Source organism: Atractosteus spatula, chromosome 12 (assembly GCF_055471065.1).
Source record: "Atractosteus spatula isolate fAtrSpa1 chromosome 12, fAtrSpa1.hap1, whole genome shotgun sequence".
Taxonomy (NCBI): Eukaryota; Metazoa; Chordata; class Actinopteri; order Semionotiformes; family Lepisosteidae; genus Atractosteus; species Atractosteus spatula.
The window spans coordinates 45,850,517-45,865,176 of record NC_142717.1 but is presented as its reverse complement, the minus strand read 5'-3'; the positions used below and the strand labels follow the sequence as shown (position 1 = coordinate 45,865,176).

The 14,660-nt window shown below is 46.4% G+C and overlaps 1 protein-coding gene across 1 annotated transcript in view; it reads left to right on the top strand.

The window, feature by feature from the left end:
- rapgef5a (Rap guanine nucleotide exchange factor (GEF) 5a) overlaps positions 1 to 14,660 on the top strand; it is a 73,900-nt gene that overhangs the window by 24,116 nt on the left and 35,124 nt on the right. The window contains exons 8-9 of the mRNA XM_088928912.1: positions 1,050 to 1,123; positions 5,279 to 5,407. Coding sequence (XP_088785038.1) covers positions 1,050 to 1,123; positions 5,279 to 5,407 — 203 coding nt within the window. The remainder of the gene's footprint in view (positions 1 to 1,049; positions 1,124 to 5,278; positions 5,408 to 14,660) is intronic.

Sequence of the window (14,660 nt, the reverse complement as noted above, 5' to 3'; positions counted from 1 at the left end):
CTAGGAGATGACTTAAACAACACATTCATTTTTAGCGGGCTCTTTCGCGGAGGTTGGGGAAGAAGATAAGACCCTCCATCCCCTACCCGCAGTGTTTCTGCAAATTTATTTTAACCTGTCAAGAACAGTAGAATCGGGAGCAAAAGCCCCAGTGGGTTTTTCAGTGAATATTAATAAAATAAGGAACAATGTTAGGAATGCCACCCTGAGCAGGTCAGTGCCTTGCACATTTTTAACAAGCTTCAACAAAGCTGCGCTAGACACGTCTGCCACAGGCCATCAATCCATCAGCCCCAGTGCGTTTTCCTGCCACAGGGAGCTTTCCACAAACCTGTCCACAGACGTTTCCTGTACTGGGATAGCGGACCTGTGGGCACGGAGGGGAGAGTCCACAATACCCCCCCAAAGGGAGAAAAATCCCTGACACAGTGATGCCCCCTTTCTAGGGAGTCAGTCTTGTGAGCCTTGAAAAGAAGACTCTGAATGCTGTTTGGTCCTCGGGAATCTCGTCAGGGATGACAGACCAGAGGCTGATTCACCTGCTCTGAAACCTCAGCATGTCAGCAAGCGTACTGTACAGCAGCGTCCTGGGCTCCTTGGCGCTGCCCCACATGTTCTGGTGCTCCACAGTCCTGTTGTGGCTTCATTCTTTCACAATGTTGGGGGACACAAAACTGAAACTATTTAGAAATGCCGTCCTGGATTCATGCATTAAATAAACCGTAACTAGGACTTTCAGGGCAGGCACCCAGGTACCTCTGCCTGTGTGATTAATACCAGGGGGACAGTACTATCGTGCTGCAGGATTAGTGGGGTGCATTGACCTTGTCCGTGCTTTTACAATGGGTGTCCAAATTCCCAAAGGAAGGCCAGTTTCTGAAGGGGGATCCCTTGTGGAAAGCAGCCACCTGGCCAAAAGCAGCAGAGGGCACAGGCTCGGGCCGGGAGTGTGCCAGGCGCTCAGGCGGGGCCGCGCAGACCCGGCCACAGCGCAGCACGAGTGTGCACAGCGCCCGGCAAGCCCCCCTGACGCCCCTCTGCCTGTGCAGTTGCAGTGGCTGACGAAGAGGAGCAGGCGGGAGCAGAGGAGGCCGGGCCGGAGCAGGAGCGGAGCGGAGAGAAGGTAGGAGCACGCGCTCGGCTCGCCGGTCACCGCTGGGTAGGTGGGCTTTGAAGATTACTGGGTTTAGCAGGCAAGCACATATCTCTGGTGCTCATTTAATTAGTCTTGGCTGAAAGGATTTCTCCAAATCCTCGCTGTTTGATCGTAGTGCATCCATCTGCTCTGCTTCCGTTGGAGGGTTCATGCAGAGGTGTGGGATATGGAAATGTGGGAATATTCCTGTTACTGGGGTCCTTTGCCTTTTGTGTTTGTAATGGCACTTTAAACCCCTTTTTCAGTCTTGGAATCGAAGTACATGTGGGCTTTGAGATTGTCAGTGGTGCTAAAAACATCCTGCATTGAATTGTGTTGGAAGTGGTTGAACTGGGTTTGCACGGCGAATTATGTACTGATCAATACCAATGATGTGAAGAAGTAACTTGAGTACTTTCTCACCATCTTTTGTTTTTGACCAATAAAACAGAGGACTCCTAACTGTCAAATTAAGTATTAATTCACAATTTCAAGCATAGTTTTGCCAGACGAGGATTAACGTTGCTCGTTAATAACCCAGTGAGAGACAGATGTGTGCACTGATCATGATAGAGCTGTGCCGTGTTCAACACGAGACTTCCGAGACTTCCTGTAATTGTATAGGATGGGAAACAATCGCTGTGAGTGATATGTGAAGTGCTGTGTGTGCTGTGTCTTGTGACTCAACGTAATTATTCTTAGACGAAGACGTCATGGTTTCATGGCTTAAGGCTGTGATTGCCATTATCTTGTGTTTTCTCAGATAATGTTTCTGTGCAGGCACTTGATTTTTTGGAGATGTGCTCAGTTATGGAGCTCTCGGTTTCTTATTGCACACATCACGTGACCTCTGTGGCTGTTTCCAGTCATGTGCACTGTTAGATAAGGCAAGAGGCTGTGGTCTTTGGGTTAAGGGTTTGAAGGAAGCTTGAAGGAAGAGACCATGAGATGTATAAGAGGAGCTGTTGTATTTCAGCTGCCTATACCCTAGGGAAGTGCAAAGTTCAGTTTGACGGGCTATGAATATGACAATGTTTATACAGTACTGCCTGCGTCTCATTTTATACATTTCCTTCTAACTCCGAATGTGTGCAGACTCAGTCTGGTTGTGCTGAAGAGGCAGAGGCCTGATGTTCCCAAGCAGCTTGTTGTAGCAGCAGGAGGGCAGTGAGATCACAGATAAGCCTCAGGACTGACAGGGATGCTGAAGGAGGAACAGTGTTGTTTAGAGGTCGATGGGAACTTCTATGTGCATAAAATACAGAAATTGTTCTGATTTACAGCTATTCCTTCAAGTGTGTGATTGTTGGTGTGACTGATCTGAGACGCTCGTTATCAGTGCTGTTATTTTAGAGATGTTTCTAAAGACTTTGTATTTACATTTTTCAAACCTGCTGTTATTAAAAGCGTCTTAACAGAATCACGGCTCAGAAGGCTTCAGACCACATGGGGAAAAATCTTCATAGCTTTCACGTCAGTGCAAATAAGGCCATCTTCCGAGGTTCATGATCCAGAAGGGGGAGAAGAACAGATACCAGTTCAGGTTATCAAGCGTTAGTCTTGAGTTGTATGTGGGTAGCTGATAGAGATAGTGTCCTCACTTTCCTTCTGTGTGAGTTAGTATATAAGCTGTTGTTCGATTCTGCTCTGTTATTTATTTTGCTGATTGTGTTGCAACACAAAGGTCCAGTCTGTCTGTGTGTTATTTTTGGATCAGAGCTCTAGATGAGTTGTGAGCCCGGGGAGATTTCATTGACATTATAACCTATTCTGTATTGTTGTAGTAAGGGGGCTGTGTTACTGTTGTAATAGGAAATGGTTCCACTGGGATAAACCTGTTTAAATAAAGTCTGGATTAAGATGACAAAGCAAACGGTGTTTTTACTGGTAAGCTCTAATTTTCCACAGGCTGGGTCACTTTTTTTTTCCCCAAAAGGTAGTGGGTTCGCTGCTTCTGAATTTAATGTTTTACTTTTTATGTATTGATTAGTCTGGCAGAATAGATTTTTAGAATGTAAATTAACTTAATGCTCAAAGCATTCTCAAGAAAGCTGAAATGTTGAAAAAAAAATCCTTCTTTACTTCAGTGAAAGAGGACATGACTGTGATTGATAGCTTCATCGTACTAATGGGTATTAGTAAAACTGTTTTTCCGTGTAAGTTGAGTAACCTGATCACAAAGGAATGGTGTTTTTCCAAGCTCCAGAAAGCAGTAATGCCACTCTTTCATCTTAGAAAAGGCTTAATTTCAGTTTCCTGCCTGGAAATTTAAGACTTTTTATGACTTCAGTCCTTTCCCAGATGGTTACGCGCTGGGCTAGTACTGCAGTCTGTCCCCTGTACAGGCACAGGCTGGGGCCGAAGGTTCCTCTCCTCAGCCATCCTGCGAGCTGCGGTGCAGACGTTCGTGAGCCTTCACTCAGGGTGCTTCTGCAGCACAGCGCGGAAAGGCTTTTACTTGTCCTGTAATAACTGATTGACCTCCTTGAAGCCGCAACACAGTGCACCAGCAGGGCAAGCAGAGCTCTTCCGAAAACACGCTTGGCGTACAGCAGTGCTCAGGACCGTCCTACGCCTTGGTCTGAGAGCACGTGCCAAGGAAGAGATCTGTCTTTGCCAGCGAGGACGGCAGGGTGGGTGTGAAGCTGCAGCGTCGGGCAGCGCAGAGACAGGGGCTGCTTGTGATGGTGCCCTGCCTTTCTGTGCCAAGATGAGAGATGCTGAGAGCTGTAAAAATCTTCGAGAGACCCGTACTCTGAGACTCTGCAACTCTCCTTCCGCTTTTTCACGACTACTGAAAGTGAACCTTGCTTTTTTACGAAATGACAAAAATAACTTTCAGGGAGTGTTTCTCTTTAATGGCGCATACAGTGATCTGTTTCTGTTGACTCGTGTCAACTGGAACTTGCAGGAAAGCCACAGCTGTGGAGCTCGGAGATCTGGGAAGGGCCTTCTGATGTGGCTTTGGCCTTGGTGGAAAGATGCTTAGGCTCAGAAAAGTGTAGCGACGTGAACGCTGCTGTTTGCAAGAGGTCGTGCCACATGCCGGGGCTGCAGTTTAAACTTGCTGATGGGTCTTCTCATGACCTCCTCTCGCCCATGACCTCTTCTGTGTCCTCAGTGACCCTAATGCCCCTGCCACAAACCGGCAATACGCTGGAACTTGGCTTCCTCGATCGATTCATTCCTGTTTGAGAACAGGATGTGTTCCATCCGTACGGACAGAAGTGAGACTTGGGATATGTCAGTCATGTAGGCTGAAAAGTGACATTTGTTATAGCTTTGCAGCTTATGCGCTTAACAGTAAATTTTACAGCCCTGTAAGAAAACTAAAAAAGTAACATTACCTGTGCAGCCTTTCACAGAATAAGAAAGTGGAATGTCAGAAGATGATTTTGTAACCATAAAGTCATAAATTTTGTAGTGACATTTAATGTTTTAAAGTTTAAACTACAGGCGGGGGCACTTCTTTAGAAACCAAGACGTAGCCCTTTGTCATCACAAATTAAAATAGCTGTGGCACACAGCACAGCACTTTGGGATGTTTAAATGGCCACGGGGTTATGTTTTAGATTGTACGAGCAGAATGGGCTTTCATTGTTGCGAGTGTTTTCTTTTTAAGCTGCTCCCCGCGTCTTTTTGTAAACTATTGTGCTCCTGTGTTTGCTTACAGCAGCGAGGGTTTGATTTATCGCCCTCTGTGGCGTGAGAGAGCCAGAGGCTTGCCAGTGAAAATATATCCCCCCACAGAAAATAAACAATAGCCAGCCCCTGACGATAACGATATGTATCAGAGCACCCCACGCCCCACCCCCCCTCGGCCCGAGCCAGCCTGGGCCAGCCTGGGCGGGCTCTTTCTCAGGAGCTCATTCACCTCCCCTTGCCGGTGCCGAGTGGAACAGGAAGCGTCTGCCAGCAGCGCCAGAGATCCCTGCAGCCCTGCACTTTCCCTCGGAGCTCCGCGGAGATGCTGCTAGTCTGCTCCTGGGATCAGAGCAGTTCACGAGCGCCCGCCGCCTCGCCGCACGTGCTGTAGGAGAACGTCGAGCCGCCCCGGCGCTGTGCCCCTGCCCTGCCCGAGGCCGAGCCATGTCCTGGGACTGTGGATTAAAGTATCTCTTCACTCTGCCCCCGGCTCTCCAGACAGGGGTGGTCTGCACGCTCCACGACAAGGAGGACCTCAGCCGGCTCGAGATGGTCCAGAGGCTGGCCAAGGACGGCTGCCGGCTCCTCCAGGTGCCGAACAGCAGAGCTCCGGACAGGCCCTGCGAGGTGAGCGCCTTCCACCTCTCCCCTGCTCCCTCTGTCTCTCGTGTCGCCTTTCTTATCTGCTGATGGTGATGGCGGGGTTTCACAGTCTAGGCTTCATGCTACACTGCACGCTTTGGCTTTGATATTAAAATGCTCTTTTTTTTTAAAACAATAGAATAGCAAGTGTGAGCAGGAGGCTAGGTGTGCTGTAAAGATGGGCGAGGCGAGCTTAAACTGACGCTTCCTCGAGGGTGATGTAGAAGCGGTTCTGTGTGAAGCTGTTCTTCAGTACGGTTCCCCAGGGACAGCGACAGCTACTGTCGTTTCTCTTTCACACCTGACTGGCATCTTCTGGGATGCGGCAGGCTCTCAGTGTGCTGGCATGTTGTTCAGAAGGGAGCTATTTTGGGTGCTTGAAGCCCTGTAGCGCAGACTGTAAACCGGTCTTCAGAGCTGTGGCAGGTGAAGTTGATTTTTAGTAAAGTTAACCCTGAGCTCAATTTTTCTACTGATAATATTGTGCATCTCTAGAGCTGTAAATGTCACAGGCCTTTGTCTGTTGCAGTGTGTTAGGCTAGAAACATTTTGCATGTTTTGTGTTTCATGGAAGGACGTAATAATTGGGAAAATTTTCTTTTTCACACGAAACATCAGTGTACTCAGTGCAAGGGTGGAGGAAAACTTCCCCTTCCTCGTCCACAGTGAAACACAAACCTGAGGGCACTTGGGATAAGGAAGTCTGTTGTTCCCTGGGAGCAGAAGGATCTTCTTTACACGGAGGGTTTTGGGAGTGTGGATCAAGCGACATAGCCATGTTGCAGAAGCCGTTATCCTGCCTTCTTTCATGAAACAGCTGGAGGTGAACCTGGGATCAATTTCCCACTGTCATCCAAAAGGGCTGGATGGCCTCACGATTGTGACTGGTCTTCTACTCTTCTGTTGTGAACGGGAGCTGTACAGGATCAGGCTGTGAATATGCTTGTTTTTGGAAGATGATTTTGTACGAATTGAAGAACGTGAAGAGTATGGAAGTTTGTGTTTTTTTTATCTAGAGCTGAGAAAAGACGTTTCTTTTACCCAATGCTTCTACTTTCAGTTCACTGGTTTGAAAGTGTTGTACAGTGTACGTCAGAAGAACTTTGCTTTTGTTTCTATTTTTTTGGCTTAGTAGTCAATTTCTGTTTTCGTTTTCGGGAAACTGCTCTTGACCGTGCGTGTCTTGTGCTTTACATTTGTGATGGCATGTCTGAGCATGGCGCTGCCCACTTAAAACAAGGCAGTCTTTCCTTGCTTACACATCTCGGACTCCACTCAGCCCTTCCTGCCTGTGGGGATTCAGGGGTCACTGGTTTACCCCCTCACCCAGAGGCTGATCTCAACACAAGGGGCCTTTCCTCTTCTCTCTTCAGAAATCCTCCCGCCAGTTCCTTCTGTACAGGACAGAGATACAGACAGTCTGAACCCCCCCCCCACACAGCCTGTACACACCAATCCAGTCTGAAACACACACACACACAGCCTGTACACACCAATCCAGTCTGAAAACCCCACACACACAACCTGTGCACACCAGTCCAGTCTGAAACACACACACACACACACACAACCTGTACACACCAGTCCAGTCTGAAACACACACACACACAACCTGTACACGCCAATTCAGTCTGAAACCCCCACACACAACCTGTGCACACCAGTCCAGTCTGAAACCCCCCCACACACACAGCCTGTACACACCAGTCCAGTCTGAAACACACACACACACAGCCTGTACACACCAGTCCAGTCTGAAACACACACACACACACACAGCCTGTACACACCAGTCCAGTCTGAAACACACACACACACACACAACCTGTACACGCCAATTCAGTCTGAAACCCGCATACGCACACGCATGCAGTCGCACGCACACAACCTGTACACACCGGTCCAGTCTGAAACACTCACACACACAAAGCCTGTACACACTGGTATCCGAAGGTGCCACATTTATTTTTTATTTATATTCTTATTTTCTCTACAGAACTGTAAGTCAAATGTCAAGATTTTTTATTTCCACAGTAGACATTCCCTGTTCATGTATTGCCAAGTCCTTTAGAGCTGATTTTGTCATTCTGCTCCTTTCTCTTAATGGAAGGCCCTGGCAGACTGGTCCTGTCCCTGTGCTTGTCTCTGGCCAGTCTTGCGACTGCCAGGAAGCGGCTGACTGTGCCTCTCACAGGCGCGCTTCCAGTTACACTCTCAGGCAGCAAAGAGGAAGCGAACACCGCACACACCCTAGCGCTCTGCTCTCCATGGTGACTTTGTTTCCTCTGCATCCAAACCTACAGCGTTTCGCTTCCTCGGTGGTTTAGAAGAGTAAATACTGCTGCAGTTTTTGATGGGAAGGTTTGGTTTGTTATTTTATTCCTAGAAAAAAGATTTTATCTTTTAATTTTTTGTGGCGATCCAGTACAGTGAAGTCATTGCCATGAATAGAATCCCCTGCCTGGCTGAGAGTGTTCCGGGGGCGAGGCAACAGAGACGGACAGTTTGGTGTCTGCCCAAAGCTGGAGTTTTTTCTTAATTTTATTTTGTGCCTAGCAACGTGTTGTCAGTCTGATAGACCAGTCCTCGGTGGAGTGTTTCGTCTTCCAGGTGGAAACTACAGGGAAGTGCATTTTAAAGCCGAGATCAGGAGGCACATGTTTACGCAAAGGGTTGTGGGGGTCTGGAACAAGTTGTCCTGTCATGCTGAAGCCAATACCCTGCCAAATGGCTTCCTTCCATTTGCGACTGTTCTTATGCTCCAAAGTCATACAACAAAGGGAGCTGAAGCCCGCCCGTTCTTCACAAAATCTTCCTGACGTGAGGGTCTGGGCCCTGAAGATGGCCAACATTCTGTCGCCACAGGTCTTTCTCTCAGGAGCACATTCTGGATGCACTTCAGCTCGGTGACGTGAGCAGCACTTCCAGGAGCTCCCTGGTCACCCCTAGGGCTCACAGAAGGAGCCCTGACTGTTCTTTCAGTGCACTTCTGCTGTGATCTGATTGATTAAAAAAAAGAAAACAGTGGTTCTTGATGGGAAGGCACAACGCTGCACAGAGGTTTTGTTTTAGTGTTAAAGGTGAGATCTAAGTTGTCTTGAAGGACAGCTCCCCCTCCAGGCAGCAGGGAAGGGAGAGCTCTGGGCTCTGAGCCTGCGATCTGAGAAGATACCCTTTCACATGAAAGTAAAAGAGAGCTTATCTTTCTGATTACAATGACGATTAGACAGCTGGATTGGATTGGTCTGATGCGCGAGACCTTTCACGGGTGGTCTGATGAATCCGTTTTGGTGGAAAATGAAAGCAAGGCTTTTACTGAAAGAAGGGGGGGTGTACTTTTCTGCTGAGCTGTAAAGAGAAAAGCAAAGCAGTTTGTTTCCATGATGCACCTGACCGGAGAAAGCACGCTGTTACTGAAAATAGTATGTCATGGTCATGTCATGTCACTGAAGAGCCGCCCGCACACAGTGGCACTGGAGCCTCTCCTGCACAGGACCACGTCTGTGGGGCTCACTGCCCAGGGCCAGTACAGACTCCCAGACTGTTCGTGAAAAGGGCATGAGTGAGATTTAAAAATATCAACAATTTTAATCCATAATTAAGATTTACCTTGTTTTACCAGGTCAGTTTGCTGTACTTTTTGGTCAATTGTTTGTGTGTGTTATTGCGCAGGGCTTTATGTTTCTTGAGGTACGCTGAAAAATGAATCACATTGATTTGTAGAGTAGTCTAAAGCAATTTTACACAAATTGGAATGAATTGTTTTTGCTATTTTGTAGCTATGGTCAATTTTATTGAGGTGTTTGCTGGAGATGATTGACGTTCATGAAATGTACTATTGTTCTAGCTACAGTACATCATTTTTGTCCTTGATTTTATTTAGTCTTCAGTGAAACGGCTGGTGTGGCCCTCTGACATTTTTAAATGTTCCAAGGAGAAGTGCCTCATATTAAGGAGCAGTAAGAATGGAATGAGCGGATCATTAATTGTTGATACTGTATGCCTTCAGAGCCATTCCCTGCCTTTCCTTGGGGATAAAAGGTTTTGCTGGTGTGTCCTAGCAAAGTGCTTTTGAGACACTTAACATTCGCTTCCAGTGCAACAGGGAATCAACCTCTTAATTGTCAGTTAATCCCGGGCTTTTAAACAAGACGGGGACTTTTTAATAGATGTTCACCTGTAAAATGAATGAAAGACATCTATTATTTGTTTTTAACTTTATAACTGAAAAGTGTATAACTCCATAACAAAAACTATATAAACTATATGACTATACTTTATAACAAAAAATCATTTTTTGTGGATACGCAACATCCCTTGTTTTTTATTCTATAATTTTAACTATATATCCCATAACACTGTTTGCCTTTTAGCTAAGCTCCCCACATTTATCATACAAAATTAGCTTTGACCGTGATGTCCCCACTTATCTCGTTATTGGGGAAAATAGTTCTTAGATGATTACGTTATTAGCAGCAAACTAGCAAGATGGACTGAATAACCTTGTTTATGTGTATCAGTAGTACAGTAAATAGACATGATGCAGACATACAAACTGGCATAATGTGCCTGACCCAGGCTATCCACTTATTTAATAAGTGAAGAATGTGTTTTTTAACTAATCCTAGTACAGTTAGTGATGTGTGGTGAGCGTTCTGGCGCACTATGGCTGCCGTCGCATCATCCAGGTGGGGCTGCACACTGGTGGTGGTGGAGGGGATCCCCATTACCTGTAAAGCGCTTTGAGTGTAAGGAATTATTATTATTATTATTTTTATTACAGTTGTTAGATCAATGTTTCAGTGCACTGATTTAAAAGAAGAGACCCCAAGGCTTCTCTGAAACTCCGAGAGTGCGGAGTGTGCCCCATGCCAGCTTGGGCGGCTCGGTGTGGTGAGGTGCAGGTGTTGAGGGTCCCTGGTCCCCCGGCCAGGGCCCGGCGCTGCGGAGCTCCTGCGGGAGGGCCAGATGGGACGCAGCTGAGCAGGAAGAAGCAAAGTAAGCAAAACCGCCCACTGCACCATGCAAGTCACGAGCAGCTTCCTATCGAGCTCAGCAGGTTGAGGAATTAGCCTGTGCTTGGGAAGGACAAAAAAGGCTGATCTTTTTTTTTCTCTTTTCTCTGCGAGATGTTTTTACACACAGTAGGAGTTTCTGTAGCTGCAAGCATAATACTGTCTATCCAACAGCTGGATTTTCTCCTCCTTCTTTTAGAGTCGGAAACCTCTGGCTTTGGAACTGCTGGAAAAAAGGGACTGTAATCTGGTTAAAAATGTCTTAAAAATTATTGTAATATGGGGGAATAGTACACGGTATTATAAAAGATTACTTTCAGCACACCATGAGGCTGTTTTCAGATATTTCAACAGAAGGGTAGATTCCATTTAAAAACTTCAATCATGAAGCCATCTAGTTTTATATTAGGAATGCCATCCTGGTCTTTCAAGTAAAAGGCTGTGTATTTTGAGCAACGAGGGATCGTCGCAGGCTGTTTCTTCGGATGACGGCTGACATACTGCTTCCTTGCTGGAAGTCTGGTCCTGAGCAGGGTGCTGACAGCTGTTTACAGATGTGACATCTGCATCCTGTCAGTGGAGAGGCCTTGCAGATGCACAAAGAATTCCAAAGCCTCATGCCTGGCATATTTAAAGCACTCCTGCTTTACTGAGCAGGATAGTGAAAATGAACATTACTCAGCTTTTGTTTAAAGAAAACTTCAACAGAATGTTTCGTTTCCTCTTGACTGGGAGCTTTATGGAGAGAATTTATGAGGTTACATATTTCTGGGGATCGCTCCATATTTGGATCAAACAGTGCAACTGGGACATAGTGTTCAAAGCCTGTTCATGTTCACGAGTCGAGTTCCCAGTGCTGGACTTTAGTGGCCATAGATGGTAACACATCGGCAACATTCCTGAAAAAAGGATCTGTAAAGTGAATGTACAGAAGGTAATTTCTTTCTTCCTTTAAGTAAGAACGGACCTGTAGGGATTGGTACCTGACTGGTGAAGGTCTGGTGTGCTGTAGTCATTTCCTTTTCGGAATGCTGTTCCTTTGTGTCTTACCGGTGTATGGAATTTAACGTATGGAGCTGCTTGCTCCATGTGTCTTTCTGTATGTTGAGATTTTTGATTTTTAAGGACACGGGAGAGTCCTCTGGCCATCTCCTGCCGCCGTTACCTGAAAGAAGAGGGGGTGTCGGCTTTACCAGGGTGGCGGGGCAGCCTGTTCCACACTCACGTACAGTACCCCTCCGTGTAGAGAAGTGCCATCTCCTCTTCTCTGTTCTAAAAGCTCTTTCACATCTTATCAACAAGCGAAAGAACAAGGATGGAGTTTTTGGCCGGGCAGGAACATTGCCCTAGTGGCTGTGTAAGATGTTGAATGGGAGTGCGGGCAGGGTATGCGTTACTGTAATGTGGGAGATCCAGTGGCTCATCCTTCTGTGCAGGGGTATTCCAGGCACCCAGAGCCACAGCTGTTCAGCTGAGACCTGAACGGCCTCGGCTCTTGACCACATGGCCACACCCAACATCTGTTAGCTTCCTCAGGGTGTGCAGCAGGGTTTCCTGGGCTGGGTGTCTCATAGCTGAGATGCAGGTGAAATGCAGGTGAAACCTGTCAGAACAGAAAGTTACAGTATATCAGACCTGGCTTGACCGACGCACCTCCTGTCCTCCCTACCTCAGACACCTCAGACCGAGCTCAAAACACACCAGACTGGGACTGGGGGGATGATACCTGCTGACGGTGTGTTTCTGAGTCACCTGTGTGCGCATTACACCCTGAGTCATGAGCTCATTGGCACAGGCTACCCGCTAATATCCTGTAGTTCTAGCAATCGTGCTCTTGCAGGTGTCTTTAGACCCAAAGAATGCACTGTCCCCGTTTTCAATAGTTGGAGCATAAAACATTGAATAGTCCTGTATTAAGCTACAGTACATAGTGTACCGGCATAATGATTACAGATGTGAGGGGGGCTGTTTATCCCACATGCTGAAGTTCACTTGCACTTCAGTAGCTAGTTGATCTGAGGTTTTTATCCAGCACTTTCTTGAAAGAAGCTGGAATCTTAAGAAGAAGGTCCTATGCAGTTAGATTTTATCTTGACTTCTGTGTTTCAAAAGATGCAGAAATTTGGACATGTGGAAGGATTCTCAGACCTGTGTGCAATCAGGTGTGCCAAATAAAACAGGATGGGACATGTCTGACTGTACTTTCCTTCTCCTGGGGAATTTTAATGTTTCAGATCTAAGAAACCAGATTCAGGGTTTTGCTGAACCTACCCTTTACAACGATTCTTCTGCTGCTGAGATGATTTCTTCACTCTCCTTGTAAAGATGATGACAACTTTCTCCAACAGAAATGTTCTGTTAACCCGTGATCAGGCTTCCTGAACGGTCTGAACATGTAGTAATAATGAGCAGTGCACTTCCTGAAGCAGAGCACCTGGCTGCATTTGGGGTGACTGATTCTCTTCTGACTGTTGTACAAAGTGATCTTTACAAACCCTGGTTGTTAGAACTCTAAAGCAACAAGCAATTAATCCCAGCGGTGTTAGTCTGGTCTTGATTCTTAGTGTCTGGCTTGTTCCCTTGAGGCAGTTGCCCTTGACAAGTCCACTGTCTGTTGTGTGACTCAGTATAAATATTTGCGTCTAGCATTCTGGCCAGATTCCTCAGAGCGCTCTCCGAACAGGCTGATTACGTTTTTCCTGGATATCGGGGAGAACCTGGGCAGAGTACAAGAGCAGTACTGGTGTCTGTTAACAGGAGCTTTAGAAACGCTGCGAGTCAAGTTGCCCTGCTCTGTAGTCTCCCCAGTACAGTTACTCCGAAAGTGGTTGTCGTGCTTATAGGACTGAAACACTAATAAAATGGAGAAAGTCAAACAACCCTATGGTGACTACCTCACTGTCTCATTAGTTCCACAAATAGTTCAGCAATGAAAATGAATGTCCTACCCTGTCTCCTCATCTATGCAGGGCCAGGTGCTCAGACCCTTTATCCATTTCACACTGCCCAGCCAAAATACTAGGCCACACGATAGTCATGGTACAATGCACTGAACCTGTATTTTCTGCTGACTCTACCAGAGTTCCAAGGATTGAGATCTGGGAAGTGTTCTGGCTGGGAATTAGGGTGTAAATCTCTCTGGTGTCCCTCAAGACAATTACGCAGTGCCTGCCATTGAGCAACACTATGGATTTGACTTTGAAAGGATTCCTGCTGGCTGGGTCAATGACTAAGTGGCCACCTCCTCTGTAAACAGTAATGGAGATGCACACCTTCAAGGAGACTTAACAGCTGTACAGTACATTGCCTTCGGGAGACGTACAGTATCTAATTGTTGAGATTGCACTGGAAAATAGTTAAAAAATGCCAAATAAATGTAAAAAGGTTAGATCAGGTTAGAAAGCTTTTACCTATTGTTTACCTATTCGTTCAGTTAATGACTTTAAGCGTGTTACTTGAATAATGAACCAGGAATGTTTTTGTTTTCATACTTTTCTGTGCTGCATTCCGGTGAGGTTTGAGTATTTGGCAGAACATTTCTGAGTTCTAGAGCCAATCAGAGGTTAGAACACAGAAAGTAACAGGAATTTAATTTATATGGGTTTTCACCTTTTGGTCAGTTTTCAAGGAACGAATTAAGCTTGTCAAAAGAAGAAGAGTGCCTAACTTTGTTAGGTAACAACTTTAAGTTGGATTTAGTAAAGCCGTTCCTTGAAAGATACCACATAAGGAGTTAAAGGAAAAGTTACTCAGCTTAGCTGTGGCGTGAAGTTCTGTCAGAAATGTATTATTGGAATCTGAGTCTTGTGCATGCTGTTTTACAATGCTCTGGTGAAGGGAGATGCATAGGGCTCATTGACAAACAACTGATCGAGCTAACATACCTCTGGGCTCTGTAGCCTGCAGGGTGTTTACATGAGTTACTGGAATACAAATTCCCAGGCTGAAGCCACAGCCTGCTGCCCGGCTGTGGACCAGGACTGGAGGAGAGAAATGAGGGTCAGGCTGAGCCAGAGTTGGTTTCGCTTGTCTTGATCAGCACAGATATTCAGTGGAAGGCTGACCCCAGCCTCAGGCTCAGAACAATGAAAATATACAGTAAAATGTCCTCTGGATGGCCTCGGGTAATCTGAGTGGTTACATACTTCTCCTCATCACAGTATGAGTCCCTTTGTCAGAGAAGAGGATGATTAAATCAAAAGCAAATACACTTAAGGGTGCTT